Here is a 21,201-nt window from a genome sequence, read left to right on the forward strand (position 1 = left end):
CTTCTGGTCATGGTTTTGGGGGTCAACCCAACATTATCGCAAAGATCATAGGCTTTGAGTTCTGACTTGATATCAAATCCCATAACCTATACAGACACTTCCACTACAATCCTACCTCCCTGTATTATTACCCACGAGGCTGTGGAACTTTGGTCTAATTATTCTCTTTCAGTAGTAGTTTCAGCATCTGTCCAAGAGGATGATGAAATTTCAGTACTGTGGTGAAGGTTAAGTGAAATCGTACTCATACAATAAACATTAGTTCCTTTTCCTTTTCCTCTTGAATGGCTCTTCCTTCACTTAAGAAAATCCTAACCACCCTTCAGGAGAATTCAATTTGCAATTCCTCTGAGATCCTGGAGAATTTAATTCTGGCAACCCTAAAGCAGGCAGAATAGAACAGTGGTTAAAAGCACCAGATCTGGGTTCAGATCCTGGCTCCAGCACTTAAAAGCTGAGTGACCCCAAGCAATTTAATTACCTTCTCTTAAGTCTTAGTTTACTCATCGGTAAGACGGAAATAATAAGAGCATGTACCTATTGCAGATATTGTGAGAATTAAGTAATCCAGGCAAAGTGCTTAACACAGCACTCAATAAAAATTAGTAAGGAGGAGGAGGAAGAAAAAGAGATAATGATCCTGGAAAACCAAACTTGAGATTATACTTCAATGAAATCCTGGGTTTGCCTTGCCTCTCCAAATAAACTATAAGCACCTGAGTGCAAAGATATCAATTACACTTCTTCACATTTTCTAACGCATTTTACATGTGGGGGGACTTTAAAAAAATACTTGTCAACTGAGAGAGCAAGAGAGATAATCTGGGCGCACTGATAATACCCTACTCAGATTCTTATAATCCTATGGCACATGCTACAAAACATCCTAGAGTAAACAATTAAGTAAGAAAAATGTCACCCACATCTGAAATACAGCACTACCCTCTATTTCCACGTGCCCTCCCACTTTGCCTTTCATTCCACCTGTTCTGTTTCCCTCACCCACATCCTGACTTCTTTTTATTTCCCTCCCAGATGACTATACCCAGTTGCTCCCACGGTGTCTGTGCGGTTATGTTTATGAGAAACAGATCACTAAAGAATAACCAGAACTAAGTTTTTCCCTTTCCTGTTCCAAACTACTTTTAAAAATTCAATTGCTCCTACTTTTATTCCATGTAGAGGCAAAGAAAAAAAAAAGGCAACAGGGCAGAGAAAAGACATCCAATTTATCAGGAACAATGGAACTAAAACTAAAGGCATATGTGAATGACACATGAAGGGAAAAAGCCAATGTTGACACCAATCATGGGTTCAGTTTAACAAGAGAACAACATTTCTCTAATAACATACTGCCCTATAGTCAGTTAATCAAATCCACTGAAACACCTCAGTAGTAAACACTCAAACAATCCTCACTTACACACAGAAGTGTGCTCTCTCCTGCTTATCTTGAAAAGTGTCACCCTTTCAGTCTTTCATTTTCCCATTTTTGTTAGATAAATGGGTACAAGAAATATTTCACATTTCTCTTTTAATTTTAAAACTGTAAAATATTTTAAAATATTTAAACATACAGAAGTACAAAATTAATACTTACGTACTCACCACCCAGTTTTATCACTCCTCACATTTTTTTTAACTTACAATCCCCAAATTCTTCTGTTAATTATTTTATTGAGGTCACATGGTTTATAACACTGCGTAAATTTCAGCTGTACATCATTATATTTCAGCTTCTATATAGACTGTATTGTGTTCACCACCAAAAGTCTAGTTTCTATCTGTCACCATACACATGTGCCCCCTTACTCCTTTTGCCTCCCCTCCCTTGCCCTCTGGTAACCACCAATCTATTCTCCTTATCTATGTGTTTGTTCATTTATCTTCCACATATGAGTGAAATCATATGGTATTTGTCCTTCTCTGTCTGACTTATTTCACTTAGCATAATACTCTCAAGGTCCATCCACGTCGTAGCAAATGGCAGGATTTCATATTTTTTATGGCTGAATAGTATTCCACTGTATATATATACCACCTCTTCTTTATCCATCCATCTGTTGATGGGCACTTGGGTTGCTTCCAAGTCTTGGCTATTGTGAATAATGCTGCAATGAACATAGAGATGCATATATCTTTTTGAATTAGTGTTTTCATGTTCTTTGGATAAATAACCAGAAGTGAAATAGCTGGATCATATGGTATTTCTATTTTTAATTTTTTGAGAAATCTTCATACTGTCTTCCATAATGGCTGCACCAGTTTGCATTCCCACCAGCAGTGTGTGAGGGAGGGTTCCCTTTTCTCCACATCCTCTCCAACGTTTGTTATTTCTTGTCTTTTTAATAATAGCCATTCTGATGGGTGTGAGGTGATATCTCATTGTAGTTTTGATTTGCATTTCCCTACTAATTAGTGATGTTAAACATCTTTTCATGTGCCCGTTGGCTATCTGTATATCCTCTTTGGAAAAATGTCTATTCATATCCTCTGCCCATTTTTGGTCAGGTTGTTCATTTTTTTGTTGTTGAGTTGTATGAGTTCTTTCTATATTTTGGAAATTGACCCCTTGAGGGATATATGGTTTGCAAATATTTTCTCCCAGTTGGTGGGTTCTTTTTGTTTTGTCCGTGGCTTCCTTTGCTGCACAGAAGCTTTTCAGTTTGATGTAGTCCCATGTGTTTATTTTTTCCTTTGTTTCTCTTGCCTGAGTAGACATGGTATCTGAAAAGATACTGTTAAGACCGATGTCAAAGAGTGTACTGCCTATGTTTTCTTCTAGGAGTTTTATGGTTTCAGGTCTTACATTCAAGTCTTTAATCCATTTTGAGTTAATTTTTGTATACGGTGTAAGACAATGGCCTACTTTCACTCTTTTGCAAGTGGCTGTCCAGTTTTCCCAACACCATTTATTGAAGAGACTTTCCTTTCTCCACTGTATGTTCTTGGCTCCTTTGTCGAAGATCAGCTGTCCATTGAGGTGTGGTTTTACTTCTGGGGTCTCAATTCTGTTCCATTGATCTGTCTGTTTTTGTGCCAGTAACATGATGTTTTGATTCCTATAGCTTTGTGATATATTTGAAATCAGGGAGTGTGATACCTCCAGCTTTGTTCTTTTTGCTCAGGATTCCTTTGGCTATTCAGGGTCTTTTGTTATTCCATATAAATTTTAGGATTCTTCATTCTATTTCCATGAAAAATGTTGGGATTCTAATTGGGATTGCACTGAATCTGCAGACTGCTTTAGGTAATACAGACATTTTAACTATGTTTATTCTTCCAATCCATGAGCACCGAACATCTTTCCATTTCTTTATGTCTTCTTCAATTTCTTTCAATAATGTTTTATAGTTTTTAGTGTATAGGTCCTTCACTTCCTTGGTTAAATTTATTCCTAGGTTATCCTTTTCATTGTGATTGTAAACAGGATTGTATTCCTGATTTCTCTTTCTGCTAGTTCGTTGTTAGTGTATAGAAATACAACTGATTTTTGTATGTTGATTTTCTACTCTGCAACTTTTTTGTATTTGTTATTTATTTCTAATCATTTTTTTGTTGGATTCTTGAGGGTTTTCTACGTATAGAATCAAGTCATCTGCAAATAGTGACAGATTTTCTTCTTGCTTTCCAATTTGGATAACTTTTATTTCTTTCTCTTGCCCAATTGCTCTGGCTACGACTTCCAATACTTTGTTGAATAAGAGTGGTGAGAGTAGGCATCCTTGTCTTGACCCTGTTCTTAGAGAAACAGCTTTCAGTTTTTTACTGTTGAGTATGATGTTGGCTGTGAGTTTGTCATAAATGGCCTTTACTGTGTTGAAGTACTTTCCTTCTATAACCATTTTATTGAGAGTTTTTATCATAAATGGATGTGGGATCTTGTCAAATACTTTCTCTGCATCTATTGAGATGATCATGTGATTTTTATTCTTCGTTTTGTTAATGTGGTATATCACATTGATTGATTTGCAGATGTTGAATCATCCCTGCATCCCTGGAATAAATCCCACTTGATTGTGGTGTATGATCCTTTTAAAGTATTGTTGTATTCAACTTGCTAATGTTTTGTTGAGGATTTTTGCATCAATGTTCATCAGTGACACTGGCCTGTAATTCTCCTTTTTTGTGTTGTCCTTGTCTGGTTTTGGTATCAGGGTAATGTTGGCCTGGTACAATGAGTTAGGAAGTGTCCTGTCCTCTTCAACTTTTTGGAAGAGTTTGAGAAGGATAGATATTAAATCTTCTTGGAGTGTTTGGCAGAATCCACCAGAGAAGCTGTCTGGTCCTGGACTTTTGTTTTTTGGGAGATTTTTGATTACTGTTTCAACCTCTTTACTTGTGACTGGTCTATTCAGATTCTCTATTTCTTCTTCAATTCGGTATGGGGAGGTTGCACGATTCTAAGAATTTATCCATTTCTTCTAGGTAATCTAATTTGTTGGCATATAGCTTTTCATAGTATTCTCTTATAATTCTTTGTATTTCTGTAATATCTGTTGTAATTTCTCCTCTTTCATTTCTGATTTTATTTGAGCTTTTTCTCTTTCTTCTTAGTGAGTCTGGCTAAACGTTTGTCAATTTTCTTTATCTTTTCAAAGAACAAGCTCTTAGTTTCCTTGATCTTTTCTATTTTCTTCAATCTCTATTTCATTTATTTCTGCTCTAATTTTTATTATTTCCTTCTACTAACTTTGGGCTTTGTTTGTTCTTTTTTCTAGTTCTTTTAGGTATAGTGTTAGATTGTTTATTTGAGATTTTTCTTGCTGCTTGAGGTAGGCTTGTATTGCTACATACTTCCCTCTTAGTACTGCTTTTGATGCATCCCTTAAGTTTTGGTATGTTGTGTTTTCATTTGTGTCCAGGTATTTTTCGATTTCTCCATTGATTCAATGGTTGTTCAGTGGCATGTTCTTTACTCTCCACATATTTGTTACTTTTCCAGCTTTCTTCTTGTAGTTGATTTCTAGTTTCACACCACTGTGGTCAAAAAAGACGCTTGATATGATTTCAATCTTCTTAAATTTATTGAGGTTTGCTTTGTTTCCCAACATGTGGTCTATCTTTGAGAATGTTCCATGTGCACTTGAGAAGAATGTGTATTCTGCTGCTTTTGGATGGAATGTTCTATATGTATCTATTAAGTCCATCTGGTCTAGCGTTTCATTTAAGGCCACTGTTTCCTTGTTGGCTTTCTGCCTGGATGATTTATCCATTGATGTAAGTGGGGGTTTAAGTCCCCTACTATTATTGTGTTGCTGTCAATTTCTCCCTTTAGGTTTGTTAATAGTTGCTTTATATACTTTGGTGTTCCTATATTAGGTGCATATATATTAATAAGTGTTATGTCTTCTTGGTGGAACGTCCCGTTTATCATTATATAATGCCCATTTTTGTCTCTTGATATCTTTTTTGGCTTTAAGTCTGTTGTCTGATATAAGTATGGCTGCACCTGCTTTTTTTTGGTTGCCATTTGCTTCGAGTATCATCTTCTATCCCCTCACTCTGAGCCTATGTTTGTCTTGAGAGCTGAGATCTGTTTCCTGGAAGCAACATATTGTTGGGTCTTGTTTTTTAATCCATCCAGCCACTCTATGTCTTTTGATTGGTGAATTTGATCCATTTACATTTACAGTGATTGCTGATATACGAGGGCTTAATACTGCCATTTTATCTTTTGTTTGCTGGTTGTTCTATATTTCCATTGTTTCTTTTTCCTTGTATTTCTGTCCAACATTTCAGTTTGGCAGTTTTCTGTGATGTTTCTCTCAGTTTTCTCCTTGTTTATGACTTGTGACTCTGCTCTGATTTTTTGTTTTGTGGTTACCATGAGGCTTGTATAAAAGATCTTATAGATGAGACAGTCCATTTTCTGCTGATAGCACCTTATTTCCATTAGCCTATGCAGGTTCTGTCCTCTTCCTCTTCCCCTTCTATGTTTTTGTTGTCACAAATTACCCTTTTTGTGCTGTGAGTTTGTCACCAAATTGAAGTAGTTATAGTTATTTTGAATACTTTCTTTCCCTTTAGCCTTTATGTTATAATTAAATGTTTACTAACCTAGTCTGATGTAGAGTTGCAATTTTCTGATTCTGTCTATTTATCTCCTTGCTCAAAGCTTTGTAACCCTCTGCCTTTTTGTTTCACGTAGGAGGGTTCCTTTCAACATTTCTTGTAAGGCAGGTCTATTGACAATGAACTCCCTCAGCTTCCATTTGTCTGGGAAAGCTTTTATTTCTCCTTCATATCTGAAGGATACTTTGTTGAATAGAGTATTCTTGGCTGATAGTTTTGTCTTTCAATATTTCAAATATATCATTCCAAGCTCTCCTAGCCTATAGGATTTCTGCTGAGAAATCTGCTGATGGCCTGATGAGTGTTCCTTTCTAAGTTATTTTCTTCTCTCTGGCCACCCTTAATATTCTTTTTTTGTCATTGACTTGACAGCTTTAATATTATACGCCTTGGAGAAGGTCTTTTTGTGTTGAGACAATTCACCTACCTGTATATCCAGTTCCTTCTCCAGGTCTAGTAAGTTCTCAGCTATTATTTCTTTGAATAAGCTCTCTGCTCCTTTCTCCATCTCTTTTCCTGCTGGGGTACCTATTATCCTTATGTTGCTTTTTCTAATTGAGTCAGATATTTCTCATAGAATTTCTTCATTTTTAAAAAATCTTAGTTCTCTCTCCTCTCCCACCTGAATCATTTCTAGATTTCTATTTTCGAGCTCACTAATTCTCTCTTCCATATAGTCAGCTCTATTTTCAATGCTTTCTACTTTATTTTTCATCTCATTAATTTTGTTGTTCATCTCTAGAATTCTGTTTGGGTTTTTTTAAGAGTTTCAATCTCTTTGGTGAAGTACTCCTTCTGTTCACTAATTTTATTCCTGAGCTCATTGAACTGTCTTTCTGAGTTTTCTTGTAATTCATTGAGTTTCTTCATGACAGGTATTTTCAATTCTCTGTCAGTTAGATTGTAATCTCCTGGGACTTCAAGTTTGGTTTCTGGAATTGTCATTTTCTTTCTGTTCTGCAGTATTATTGTAGTTCTTCATCGTAATGGATGAGCTGATCCTTTGCTGGCACATTTGTAGTAGTAAACACCTTTCTTATTCAGATAAGGCTTTGGTTACTTTGGTTCTGAGCTGCTTCTGGTTGTATTTGAAAGCCTGCACTTTCCACTCTCCACTGCCTCTGCTAGAGGTGTCATCAGTGCCTTCCTTGTGCTGCTTGCACCTCTGAGGTTGCTGGTGCCTTGCTGCTTACGATGTCACTGCAGTCTCAGATGTCACCCCTGGGGTCATCAGGCTGTGAGCACTTGTGCTGCTTCCAGCGTTGCCTAGTCTTGTGTTACTCCTCTGGCTCTCTGCGGGCTTGTGTGCTGCTGCTCCCAGGCTGTTTAGGGGTGCTGCCAGCACCCCTGCCAGGGACACTGGGTTCACAGGTATTGCTGTAGCTACCTGGGGCCCGGGGTCTTGTATGAAGCCCCTGCTGCTGGTAGAGCTGTTGTTGGGGGTGCCACCACTGGAGGCTGGGTCATGGGTTCTGATGTGGTTCCTGAAGCCTCAGGTCACAGGTGCCACCTGCTCCCGCCAGGGGGCGGGGGGGGCTCAAGGGCTAAGCCACGAGTGCCATGTCTGCCCCTGCATCCTCTCTTTGCTGGCACATGCACTAGTGTGAGAATCCGCGTATTGGATCACCACCGCCAGGGGAGGGGGCTGCTACCCTAGTTCCACTGCCTCCCGGAGGTCCAGTCCATCCACCTTCAGGTGTATAAATGCAAGGATCTCTCTGGCGTTCTGGTGTGCTGTCGAGGGAGTCCTTTGTTCTTTGTTGGTCAATGGATGTTTGACTGGTTGTTAAGTTAGAGGGGAGAGACAAAGGGAACAACTCACTCCGCCATGATGCTGATGTCACTCCTCACTCTTCACATTTTGCCATATTTGTTACAAATTTTTTTCTCCCAGTAATAAAACATTAGGGTCAGAGCTAAAGCCTTCTCCATTTCTCTCTCTCTCTCTCCCTAAGGATACTAATCAGAACTTGGTGTTTAGTTATTCTTGTGCCTATTTTATACTATATTACATATGTATACAGACATTAACAATACGCAGTACTGTTTGCCTGTCTTCCAATTTTACAGAAAGCTATCATACTCAACATATTCTGCAATTTGCATTTTGCACAAAACATTTTGCTCTTTTTCTAGTTTGATTCATGAGTTCTAGCTCACTCATTTTAACTGCTCTAGAATATTCTACTATATGAACAGACCACAATATATTTATTAATTTATTCAACTGTTGACAGACATTTAAGTCCTTTCCTATTTTTCACTAGTTCAAAAAATGCTTCATGAACATTCTTTTATCTGTTCCCCATGCACAACTGCTAGAGTTGTTTCTCTCTGTCAAGAGAGTGGATTCCTGGGGCTGGCCCGATGGTGTAGTGGTTAAGTTCGCACACTCTGCTCTGGCAGCCTGGGGTTTGTGGGTTCGGATCCCGGGTGAGGACCCACACACCACTAATCAAGCCATGCTGTGGCGGCATCCCACATACAAAATAGAGGAAGACTGGCATGGATGTTAGCTAAGGGACAATCTTCCTCAAGCAAAAGGAGGAAGGTTGGCAAGAGATGTTAGCTCAGGGCCAATCTTCCTCAAAAAAAAAAAAAAAAAAAGGTGGATTCCCTGGGTGAAAAGGCATGGGCATCACTTTATTAGATATTGCCAAATTGTTTTACAAGGTGGATGAACCAATTTATTTTCCCACCAACAGTATATGAGTTTCTGTTTTTCTACATCCTCACCAACACAATACTTAGCTTTGTCTGACTTTCAATTGTTGCCAACCTGATAGGTGTGAAACAGTATCTCATTGTTTTATTTTGTATTTCCTTGATCACTAATAATTTGAGCATCTTTCCTATGTTTATTGGCCATTCAAATATCCTCTTCTGTGAACTCTATATTCCTATCCCTTGCCTATTTCTCTAGTGAGCTGTTTTATCTTTCAGTTACTTACTTATAGAAATTTTTATCTGTTATATGCTTTGCAAATATCGTCACTGGATATGTTGCTTATCTTTTTTGTCTTTATTGAACAGAAATTTTAAATTTTAATGAAGTCAAATTTATCTTTAAATCTATGGTTTATTTTATCTCTAAAAGATATGGTTTGTGCTTTGTGTGCTTAACAACACTTTCCCATCTTAAGATGAAAAAACTTCTCCTGTATTTTCTTCTAAAAGTTGTAAAGTTTTCTTTCTATAATTAGGTCTAATTGACCTGAAATTTATTTTTGTGCATGGTGTGAGATGAGATCTAATTTTACTTATTTCTACATGGATAACTAATTGTCCCTGCACCAGTTATTGAAAGGTCCATACTTTCCTTACTCATTTGTAATGTACCTCTGTCTTATGTTACGTTTCCATATATTTGTGAATATGTTTCTAGGGTCTATAATCTGTTCTGTTATCTTTGTGTATCCTTGCATCAATTCCACTACTGTAACAACAGTACTTTAGTTCTAAGTTCAAAGAAGCAGTCCCTTTTTTGTTGTTCTTCAAAATTATCTTAGCTATTCTTGGCCCTTTACTCTTTCTTATTAATTTTACAATCAGACTATTGGGTTCCTGAAAAAAAAAAAAACCTCAAGGGCTTTCAACTGGTAGTGCACTGAATTTAGATAAATTTGGGGTGAATTTACATCTGTGTGGTACTGAGTTTATCCATTCATGAACATGATTTATCCCCCCATTTACTCAGGATTTTTTTTTTTTTTTTGCTGAGGAAGATCCATCCTGAGCCAACATCCACTGCCAATCCTCCTCTTTTTTTGCTTGAGGAAGATTAGCCCCAAGCTAACATCTGTGCCAATCTTCCTTTTCAGGCATTCTTTTATATCCATTATATATTTGTTCTTTTGTTAGATTTATTTCTAAATGCCTTACAGATATTTTTATATTGTGAGAGAAATCATTTTTCCAATTGACTACTACTGATATAAGAATGCAATTTTAGTGTGTTTCTCTTCTTTTGGCAACCTTGGTGAATTATCTTATTTTTAATAGTTGATCTGAAGATTTTCTTGAATATTTTTTTTATGCAGACAATCATATCATGTGGAAATAACAGTTTCTTTTGCTTCCTTTCTACCTCTTACATACTACATTTTTCCCTTAACTTATTGTAACGATTAGTATCTACAGTACAGCTGAACAAAAAAGTGCTTAGAGGGTATTCTTGTTTTGTTTTTGCCTTTCAATGGAAATCTTTGAAACTTCACCATTAATCATGATGTTCGACATGGGTTTTTATCAGCTCAAGAGTTTTTTGTTGTTTTATTCATGAATGAGTGCTGAGTCTTACCAAATACTTTCTCTGAGTCTACTGAAATGACTGCCTATCACTTTGCATTATTTAAACTGTGGGTTAGGACCCATTCGATTGTAATGAAATAAATTTAACGCATTGGCAGACCAGAATTTTTTTTAAAGAAACAATATAACAAGAGGGTACCAGACTACAACCCAAGATGTAAGACAGATATTGCTTGGTAAAACTTTTGGCTCAGCTGTTTATACAAACACACATGCATGTGCTCTGAGCTGCTAAGTAAAATATGCTTCTTACTGTGGGTTGTATAAAAAAAAGTTTGAAAGCCACTGATCTATACTATTTTTGAAGCATGACTAACCAGCGTAAAGGACAAACAATCTTAAGGTTTTCTTTTTTTCTTTAAAGATTTATTTATTTAGGGCCGGCCCTGTGGCTTGGTGGTTAAGTGCGCGCGCTGCGATGCTGGTGGCCCGGGTTCGGATCCCGGGTGCGCGTCGAGGCACCACTTCTCCGTTCATCCTGAGGCCGAGTCCCACATACAGCAACTAGAAGGATGTGCAGCTACGACACACAACTATCCACTGGGGCTTTGGGGGGAAAAATAAAATAAATAAAATCTTTAAAAAAAAAGATTTATTTATTTATTTTTTTGTGAGGAAGATCAGCCCTGAGTTAACATCTGTCGCCAATCCTCCTCTTTTTGCTGAGGAAGACTGGACATCTGTGCCCATCTTCCTCCATTTTATATGGGACACTGCCACAGCATGGCTGGACAAGCGGTACCTCGGTGCGCATCCGGGATCCGAACCCGGGCCACCAGCAGTGGAGTGCGCGCACTTAACCACTACGCCACCGGGCCAGCCCCCTTAGGTTTTCTTAAAAATAAATAACACAATGCTTGGTTTTTGTTCATTCCTGATATTATTATTTAAATAATATTATTATAATAAAATAATAATAAGCATGACTTTCTTGACATGGAGTCTTCTTCAGGGATGACTAGCAAAATTTTATATATGTATAATTTCTAGGGCTAGGGTATACAGCTCTTATCATATTTTCAAATGTACCTGTGACCTTAAAAATGGACAGAACCTCTACTCCAAAAAGTTCAATGTTAGTTTATATTTCTAAAATCAGAAGGTAACTTGACATTTGCATTACTTATACATATCATATTTTCTGTACTTTTGTACTGTCTGGCTTACTCATCTCTTAGCTGTTTATATTACCTCATAATATAACTGCCTAGCTTCATCAGTGGTTATAAAACAAATATGCCCTCAAACCTCATACATATGTGACCATTCAATGTTTCTCTTTGCCCATCACTCCTAAAACCTTCTTCTAGGACATTTTAAGATTATTCTTCGCTTGTGACCAGAAGTAATTTTACTCGCCTTATTCACTGGATTTATTTCTGGAAGATTTGTGCTGCTTCCTGATTATGCTGATCATGATTTGTCACCAGTGAGGCTATTTAAAAGAAGGCAACTTCCAAGGAGGAGCTCCAACACATTTTGCACGATAGCAGCATTGCTGATATAACTATCTAACCTACCAAAGAGACTACTTAAAGGACAACAATCATTTGGATCTAACGATTTTGAAATTTGTTTTTTAAAACTCACATTCCTTTTTTGATATCCCACGTATGCTGATGTTCTCTATGAAAGCCACTTTTCAAACAATTCAGCATTACATAAACATTTTAGGGATGACAGTATTCATCTTAGCAATGATGCTGATAGTGAGTGCCAAGTACTGTCAGTCTAAAGAATACAATATCACTGCTTCTAATTGCAATTTTTAAAAACTCCTAATTCTGTCAAGCTATGCTAATTCCCTACCTGCTGCTGGATGTATCAGAATGGTATCCAAACTGAAAGAGAGCCGTCTTTAATAGTCTTAAAAAAAGAGTCCCCCAAATTAACTTACAGGTATAAATTTGTAAGTGCACTAAACGATCTATTATTTTTATGTAATTTTATAATCCCCAAAGTAGTATTTTAAAATCATGGCAACCTGTTAACAACAATTACATCTGGTGTGTGGGACTAGCAGGAATAGATGAGGAAAAGGGAGACTTTTTGTTTTTCCTTTTTTTTTTTTTTTAGTTTAAATACTTTTGTACTGTTTAAATACTTAAATTAAACATATACTTTTTAATGAAAAACTGTAAAGAAAAAAGTTACAATTATAAAATCAAGAATCTCCACATTTTATTCTACTCCCTGTCATCCCCATCTCTAATCCCCTTCCAGGAGATTGTAGCACTTTGAGAGCAGGGACCTTGTCTGTCTTCTGTAGTCTTCTGTCTCCCACAGAGCCATCTCCAAAGCAGATGCTATACATCTGGATGAGTAGAGGTGGAGGTGATGGGAGCAGGATTCAACAAGCCTTGAAGTGAGCATTGAAAATACACTTCTATTTGGAAGGTAGACTTCAGAATAAAAGGATCTACTATCTTCTCCCTTTGAAATGCTGGTTAATATCCATTCACAACTCTAACTCCTCTGCTCCTTAAACATTCAGACCCCCATTTGAATGGAATGGCCAGAGGAACCCTCTAGAGGGCAAATAATTGTTTAGGTCACTATTTCTACAATTTTGAGAGTTATCATGCTGAGTATTATGTATAAAGTCCAATGCCAAGGGCCCGACTCCTGTTTCACACCCTTCTTTTTGAACTACTAGCCAAAATGCTAGTCATCTGTTAAAGGGAGTATAACTACTTCATTCTTATTGTTTCTAAACTCTGAATTCAATTCTACACCTTATTATCCAACAAACTTGCTTCATATTTGGTCACTCTTCTCAATAACCTATCACTTTCCCCATGAAGTTCATACACCTAAGCTTCAGCCTCATCTTCGGTCATGAGTCACAAATACAGGTGCTCACACAGAAGGTGCCTACACAGGAACCAGGCAGATAGCGTAAGTGTAGGGGCATGGGTTAAGAAACAGCGGGGAGTAACAGTGATGTAACAACCACTTCTCAGCTCCAGACTGTGAGTTTATAAAAAAACAGGGCAGGCAGGAATGAAGTGTTCTGAAATCTTCTATCCTGAACTGTAAAATACAATACTGTGCAAAGGTTTATACGAGGTCAAGAAGAACTAATGCATGAAAGCCACTGTTGACAAACCTGTCCCAAATTTGCTGAAGGGGTGTTTGGGATTCCCTGTAGCTTTTTCCAGCTGAAAGAGTCTCCAAGCATCGTTCATCACATTCTTCTCATGTTCTGAATCAACTGCATTCACCTCTCTGTCTTTGCAACTCTCATCAAACAAGGGGCACAGGAAAAATTGTGCAAACCTAAGAGTGTGAAACATAATTAACAATTTGAAAGCTATTATTTTAAGAGTGGCCTTTTAAAAATATGTTTGAAACTTAGACAGGAAACATGAATTCTACAGTATCAGAAAAAACTACCATTGCTACTAAGAAAAAAGAAATACATGTTCCAAGTAACAGAAGAAAAATATAATATTGGACATACGTAAATTCAGAGAAGTCAATCTACCCCCAGAGATGTTAAATAATTAGTGAAAATATAAAAAGACTAATACCTCTGATTATGACCCCAATTCCCATGTGTTTTTTCCACACCATCAAGCAATTCTGACACCAGCTGGGTGTCCTACAACTCAACTCAATTCTGACACTACCTACCTGGCAATAGCATCAGATCCCACAGGTTAAGGGCTCAGCCCTATAAGACAGCCGCCCTCCCCCCAACCTCAGCCACCAATTTCTAGTCCAAGTTGTCACCTAGGCTTCTGACCAACCTTCTGAACAATAGATCAGAAGTTTCTACAACCTCTTTCTTGGGTTCAACTAATTTGCTAGAGCAGCTCACAGACTAAGAGAAACATTTTACTTACTAGATTTACCAGTTTATTATAAAAGAATATAACTCCGGAACAGCTAGATGAAAGAGATGCATAGGGCAAGGTACGGGGACAGGGCATGGAGCTTCTTTGCCCTCTGACCGCACCACTCTCCCCAAACCTCCACGTGTTCACCAACCTGGAAGCTCTCCGAACCCTGTCCTTTTGGGTTTTTAGGGAGACTTCATTACATAGGCATGATTGATTATATCATTGGTCATGGGTGACTGGACTCAATCTCCAGCCCCTCTCTCTACTTCTTAGAGGTCTGGAGGTGGGACTGAAAGTTTCAATTCTTGAATCACATAGCTAGTTCCCCTGGCAACCAGCTCCTACCCTCAGGTTACCTAGTGGCTTCCCCAAAGTCACCTCATTAACATAACAAAAGACACCTTTATTAAGGAAATTCCAAGGGTTTTGAAGCTACGGACCTGAACCAGGGACAAAGACCAAATATATATATATATATATATTTTTTTTTTTTTTGGTGAGGAAGACTGGCCCTGAGCTAATATCTGTGCCCATCTTCCTCCATTTTGTATGTGGGACACTGCCACAGCATGGGCTTGGGCCAGGATTCAAAGCTGCAAACCCCGGGCCGCCGAAGCAGATCACGAGAACTTAACCACTATGCCACCAGGCCAGCCCTAAACATCTATTTCTTGTTATAAATCACAATATCACAACACCAAAAAGTCAAGGCAGACTTACGGAGACAGCAGCAATCTATTTAAGATTTGCAACTTGGCATGTCTATGAAAATCCTTGTTATATATGGTTAATTCAAAAAAGGAAAAGGCAGGTGATAGTTCTTAGGCAAATAAATCTTAAATTTACAGTTTTAGGTGCAATTTCACTAAGACTCAGGTATTTTAGGGCAAACTAAGTGACCTACTTTTAAAAGGCTCTATTAGAATATTTTTTTCTTATGGAAAAAAACAAATGAATCTACTTAGTGGAAGAAAATAAAGAAGTGAAAAACCTATGACACAATAGATGACTAAAACATAATGATGGGCTTTTACAAAATATTAAGAGAAGTTAAAAATTTTAATAAGCAGTGATTCAACAAGTAACATGGCACGTATCTCTAATGTAAGTAAACAATATGCTTTTCTTGAGGCTCTTCTTTAACAGTAGTACCAAAGTTTAACTAAGATACCTTTAGTTAATAAATTAACTCTCCTATATCAGGCTGCAATTTAAATATAGTAATTCTTCTTAAGCAACTTTAGACCCTGTCTTATAAAAACAAGATCGAGAATTCAGATGAAGCCAAGGGCAGAGGCTCTGTCTGAATGGGACCACTATTCAGTGGGCCTAAGAGACTCCTGGGTCTATAAACATCTCAGCAACTGCACCTTGCAGTCCGGCTGTCAAAGAGGCTGTTATCATTACTTGATATTTATTTTAAGCACATAGTGAATACAATACTGTGCTAAGTAATTTACACCAATTTACCAATCCAAAGAGAAACCCCATCTGTCTGGAGTCTATAATCAAAGATATATGGAAATGGATATTTCTGGACATGTAACTTTTTTTACCTACAATACATTCAGGTGGGAAAAGTGCATAACAGCTACATACCATAGCTGGATAGGTCTATATAAAGGGTCATGATTATGACCTTGTATAACCAATTTTTTTAAAAGATGCTCCTATACAAGTGGTTTTTTCACTCTGAGCCAAGTAACAGACATCCTCCATCATACAGAGATCTATTATACAAACATCTGCTGTAACATTTGTAAAGCAGGAAATTAAATTCAGTGTATGATCCCAGGGAACTCATTAACGGAAGTCCTCTGGGAATACATATAAAAGATGACTACCTCTCAAAGCCACTGCCTAAAGCTTGAAACATAGACTAGAATAAGTAAGAAACAGGCTACTTTGACCCAGCCATGCATCCTGAACCCATGCCTTTGCCCTTTTAATGTTCTTTGCGCTACGGAATAAACTCAAACTATTAGGTTTTAAAAAAATATAATGACTACTATTAATATAAGTTAGCAAATAAAGCTGACAATTACTAAAACTGCAAAGTCAGACTTCATACAGCCCCTTTAAAAGCTGCAGAACTACACCTTCTTGGTAACACGGAAAACTATAAAAATTGGCCAAGGAAAAACTATACTTTGAATAATGAATCAAATCACAGATACAAAAAAAAAATTAAGAAATTGCTAGCTGTATAGAAAATTGACTAAGAAATTAAATGGGCCTAAGGGAGCTCGCTCCAGAAAATATTTTCACAAAATGTCCCCAGGGTTGAAACACCAGGTCAAAATATCCTGAACAGGGGCTGGCCCCATGGCCGAATGGCTGAAGTTCTGCACGCTCCACTTTAGTGGCTGGGGTTCGCGGGTTCAGATCCCGGATGCAGACCTACTCCACTAATCAGCCATGTTGTGGAGGCATCTCACATACAAAATAGAGGAAGATTGGCACAGATGTTAGCTCAGGGTAACTCTTCCTCACCAAAAAAAAAATATATATATTGAATAGAATATTTAAGTTCTAACATTCTGGAACAGGAGTAGGCTTGAAAAGAGAGCCACTATTACGGTTTATTCTTCATCACAGGCTTCACATATAACACCAGTTAGAATGGGAAGGCCTGGAGAAAATTTTATAAGTCAATAAAATATTTTATAGGCCTGAAGGCTGGTTTAAAGTCATGCCACTATTTTTCCTCTACCACAAAGTAAATATATGACATCACTCATTATTTTTTTTCTGTTTTATAAAACACAGGGAAAAAATACTGGTTAAAATCTCTCTTGTTAAGCTATAAAGCTGTGAAAATATCTTTGTAAAAATAATACTAATAGTTGTTACTATTATTATTATTACTGTGATAAGTACACAAAGTTGGATAATTCATAGAATAGTCAGCATTACCTGTCTAGAGCACCTTCTAGGTGTTCATGGGAAACATCAAAATAGTAATTGGTATGCTCTCCACTAGTAAAGGCATTTGAACTTCCTGCATGCTCACTGAGAAACTGGCTGTATTCATTTTCTTTAGGGTATTTCTTTGTTCCCAAAAATAGCATATGTTCACAAAAATGACTTAAGCCAGCAATATTTGGAGGATCTGACAATGAACCTGAAAGAGAAGAGAAAAATACATATAACAAATCACTTTTTTATGTTGAAAGCTATCAAGTATAGATAAATTACGGATGATCTGGAACTTCTGTTAGCATGACAACTCCAACCGTACAATCAGAGAAAGTTAAGCATAGGCTGCTCTAAAATGGTAGTGTTTGGATTCTAGCCCCAGTTTTTGCCATTAATTAGTTGGTGACCTTAGGCAGATTACTTAATCTCTCTGAACATGAGTTTCCTCATACACCACACTGGAGGGAAAGAAAGAATTGAATTCACTGTTTTATGTAGAAGACAATATAGCATAGTGCTAAGAGCATAGGTTTGGGGTTAGCAGCTCTACTACCTGTGAAACTTCAAGCACAATACCTGTGAAACTTCGAGCACAATACTTTATCTGTCTTGCCTCAGTCACTTTTTTCTATATATACCTAACTTACAGAGTTGTATGAATACAAATTAGATGACATTGCAAAGGACACTACGTTGTACTTGGCAATGATTATCTGTTCAACAGTTGACGGTTATTACCTTATTTCCTCAATTCTAAAATGCCACTGAGTTAAATAAAAGCTTTTCAGAGAGGAAAAAAAAGAAACATGCCTCACTAAAAGTACATATAGATAAGAAGCAACTTGATTAAAGCAGCCTTAAACATGGAAGAAATACGCACACAAGAATCTAGGAAATATGATATTTCCTAGTGCACCAAAAGTATACGAAATTGAAAGCATTAGAACTGTTACTGTAAAGGATGGGAATGAATTCCTTGCTGCTAGGTCACCTTAGCTGGGAACCTAACAAGACGCCCTTGGTAAAGGTAAGATTATTTGACTTAAACAACTGTAGATTACCAATAGCTGTACAGGGCTACTGTACCAAGTAAGGTACATCAAACTGGTAACTACCAGGTCTTTATTTGCACAAATGTGGAGAGTTCTAATAAACGTCAATCTTAGGCCAATGAAACTGAACAAAGCTTAATTCACCATTTTAAATTGTACCTATGTGTACATCAAGGGCTGCTGATGATTTATCCGTGGTGGGATCACTGATGAGAAGTACTTTGATACCATTGGCCAGCTGTAGCCCACGATATTCTCGCTTGTCTTCAGGAGATTTGATAATGTGATTTCCTAGTCTCTTGATAGCTGGATTATTCATTTTGCTGTAAGTCTTTTTTTGGAAACTGAAAAGAAAAAAATTATTAATTGTTGGATTGTAGCTGCTTTTTTTTCTTTTTAAAGAACAAAGAGTAACATCAAGCAAACCCATATAATACATCATCAGAAGAAAGAAATGTGGAGGAAATTTTTTTTTTTTTTTTGGTGAGGAAGATCAGCCCTGAGCTAATATGTGAGCCCATCTTCCTCTATTTTGTATGTGGGATGCTGCCACAGCATGGCTTGATAAGTGGTGAGTCGGTCCGTGCCCGGGATTTGAACCTGCAAACCCTGGGCTGCTGAAGCGGAACACGAGAACTTAACCTCCACACCACCGGGCTGTCCCCTGGAGGAAACTTTTTATAGCCTATCTACAGGGTATAATCATTCCTCTCCTCCCTCCTACCCCTCATTCTTTCAGAGAAATGCTAACAACACTGTTTTGGGGGAGCCATATTTCTATCTAGGAGAGCTCATGGATGGGGATTTGAGACAAAATGGGTTGGGCCATGAGTTGGTCAGAGTGCTGACCTAGAATAGAGTTTTCAATTACTGATAACTGCTTTTCCACGTATTTCAGAAGTATCTACTAGAGGAAGTGAGGTGAGATGTTGTGTAAGAATTATGGGATTAGCCAAAATATTGCTCAATCTGATGATATTCAAAGATAGGGTAGATCTGGAACTCATGGGTCTGATATGCACATGCTCGGAACATAAGGAAAAACCCCCAGTGACAAAAAATCCTAGGCTGTCCTATGAAGGTAGCAAAAGTAAGGACACAATAACAAACAAACAAAAAGTTGGAAGGACCCCAAGTAATTTTTGTAACCTGGTGAAGAGTTGAATGTCAGAGCAGGAACAGTCCAGTGCTCTTAACAGAGAGGTTAGATAAATTCTCTTACAAAGGACCTCCCTTTCTCTGAGAGTTCTCTCCTTTTTCCCTAGGAAGGCTAGAGTTACAGTGAAGGGAAGGGAGTATCAGCACACAGAATCCTGACAGGTGTTGGTTGGTATTAGTGCAGTGAACGGATTTTCCAGAGTTTGGTGTATGCATGTTTTTGAGACTAAGAGTGGATGTTATTTTTGTCTATGTTGGGGACTGCTTAAGAGACAAAAACTGAGCCTGTTATTATTAGGAGGTCAATATACTAATCAGTATAAAAGGCAAAACATATCTGAAACCACAGAGGAAAAATGACCCTGTGCTAGCACATTTGCTTCTCACCTGGAAGACAAAAGAAGTGGTTCTGACTGCTGCTTCAAGACTGATATCCAGATTTAAAGGTAAATCAGAGGGGGCATAAACAGGCATACGCTTGATTATTTTGGATAAAATCCTTATTTTTCATGTTAAAATATGTGGAGATTAAGGGAGGGAAAAGTCCAGTCTGCTTTTATCAGAATACTCTCCTCTCTGAAATCATCTAACTACTCTCTTGAGTAACAACTGATAACCCAAAGAAGTTTGCTCCTATTATTTGTCCCCTAGATCTCCTCTTAATAACAATATTTGGAATTTTAAAGATCAATAGTATAGGTCATACTAAATGTATAATACTGGTTTTTAAAAATCATAGTACTTTACACAGCTAGTGCTATTAGTCTTGCCCTATTTATAGTAAAAATAATTTCTTGAAAAACAAAGCATAAAATATAATACTAACATTTTTGGGATATAAGGACACCGTTGGAGAATTCAAAATCAATTTGGAAGTGAAAAGGCATTATTAACAATTCCTTTCTACTTCATTAGCCAAGTTCAATGTCAAAGACAAATGAAAATATCTGAGTGCAAAGTCTTAAAAAATGGTGTTTTGTGGTTAAAAAAAAAATTTCCCAGGGTAACAGAAAATGGTCTATCTAAGCCTCTAAAGAGAGGCACAAGATTAATAACAATCTGGTTAAGGTATTTCCCAAAGGACAATCTGTGTGGACTGCAGCAAACGCCTTCAGTACATAGCTGGTTTCAAAAACTTATTTGAGTTCACTATAAATTACAATTTCAAAAAATGAGTTCCAACCTAGCAGCAACATTAAGATTAAATAAGCCATGAGGCAATCTCTAGAATCCCCAGCAAGAAGGGCAGCATTAAAAGGTGACACTAAGAAGGCTCAGTGTGCACCACAGAGAACACCTAAACTCCTTCCTGAAAGGCTCGACCAGAGGAAGGGAGGGGGTTGAGATTCTAGTGATGGATTCCACTAAGTGGGAGCAAAATCCAAAGGCTATTTATTTTGGTTCCGTCGCCACTGTTTACACCCAACTCCCTCTACTGCACTTGCCCAAGCTAGTTTGATTTAGGGGAACCAAGGGTTACAAATGATTAAAATGTAATGATGATGACGATGAAGCTCTAAAACTTCTGTCCAATCCACAACTGTAGTGAGGAGATAAAATACAGCTCAATTTGGTAAGACAAACTGTCTTATTCTGCGGGAGGTGAAAAATTCATTACAATTAAGATAACTACCCTCAACTATAAGCTACATTCTGTACTTTTTTCAGAGTTCAATTTCTCTTGTCTACATTTTCATTTTCTTAGAGGAAAAAATATGATTAGAGTCCATCACAGGCATGTATATAACTCATTTCAACACTGAAGCTATGTCTGATTAATATCCCTGGTGTGGCTGAAAGTAAAGAGATGGATTTACTCTATAAGCCAAACATAAAAATAA

General features: G+C 37.4%; 1 protein-coding gene across 3 annotated transcripts in view; it reads right to left on the bottom strand.

The window, feature by feature from the left end:
• Positions 1–21,201, bottom strand: part of IDE (insulin degrading enzyme) — a 108,229-nt gene that overhangs the window by 57,422 nt on the left and 29,606 nt on the right. For all 3 annotated transcript variants that reach the window (XM_014785543.2, XM_004427829.3, XM_014785544.2), the window contains exons 2-4: positions 18,362–18,546; positions 17,148–17,355; positions 13,496–13,665 (exon numbers count right to left, since the gene is read on the bottom strand). In XM_014785543.2, coding sequence (XP_014641029.1) covers positions 13,496–13,665; positions 17,148–17,355; positions 18,362–18,546 — 563 coding nt within the window. The remainder of the gene's footprint in view (positions 1–13,495; positions 13,666–17,147; positions 17,356–18,361; positions 18,547–21,201) is intronic.

Source organism: Ceratotherium simum, chromosome 6 (assembly GCF_057802395.1).
Source record: "Ceratotherium simum simum isolate JZ-2026a chromosome 6, ASM5780239v1, whole genome shotgun sequence".
Taxonomy (NCBI): domain Eukaryota; kingdom Metazoa; phylum Chordata; class Mammalia; order Perissodactyla; family Rhinocerotidae; genus Ceratotherium; species Ceratotherium simum.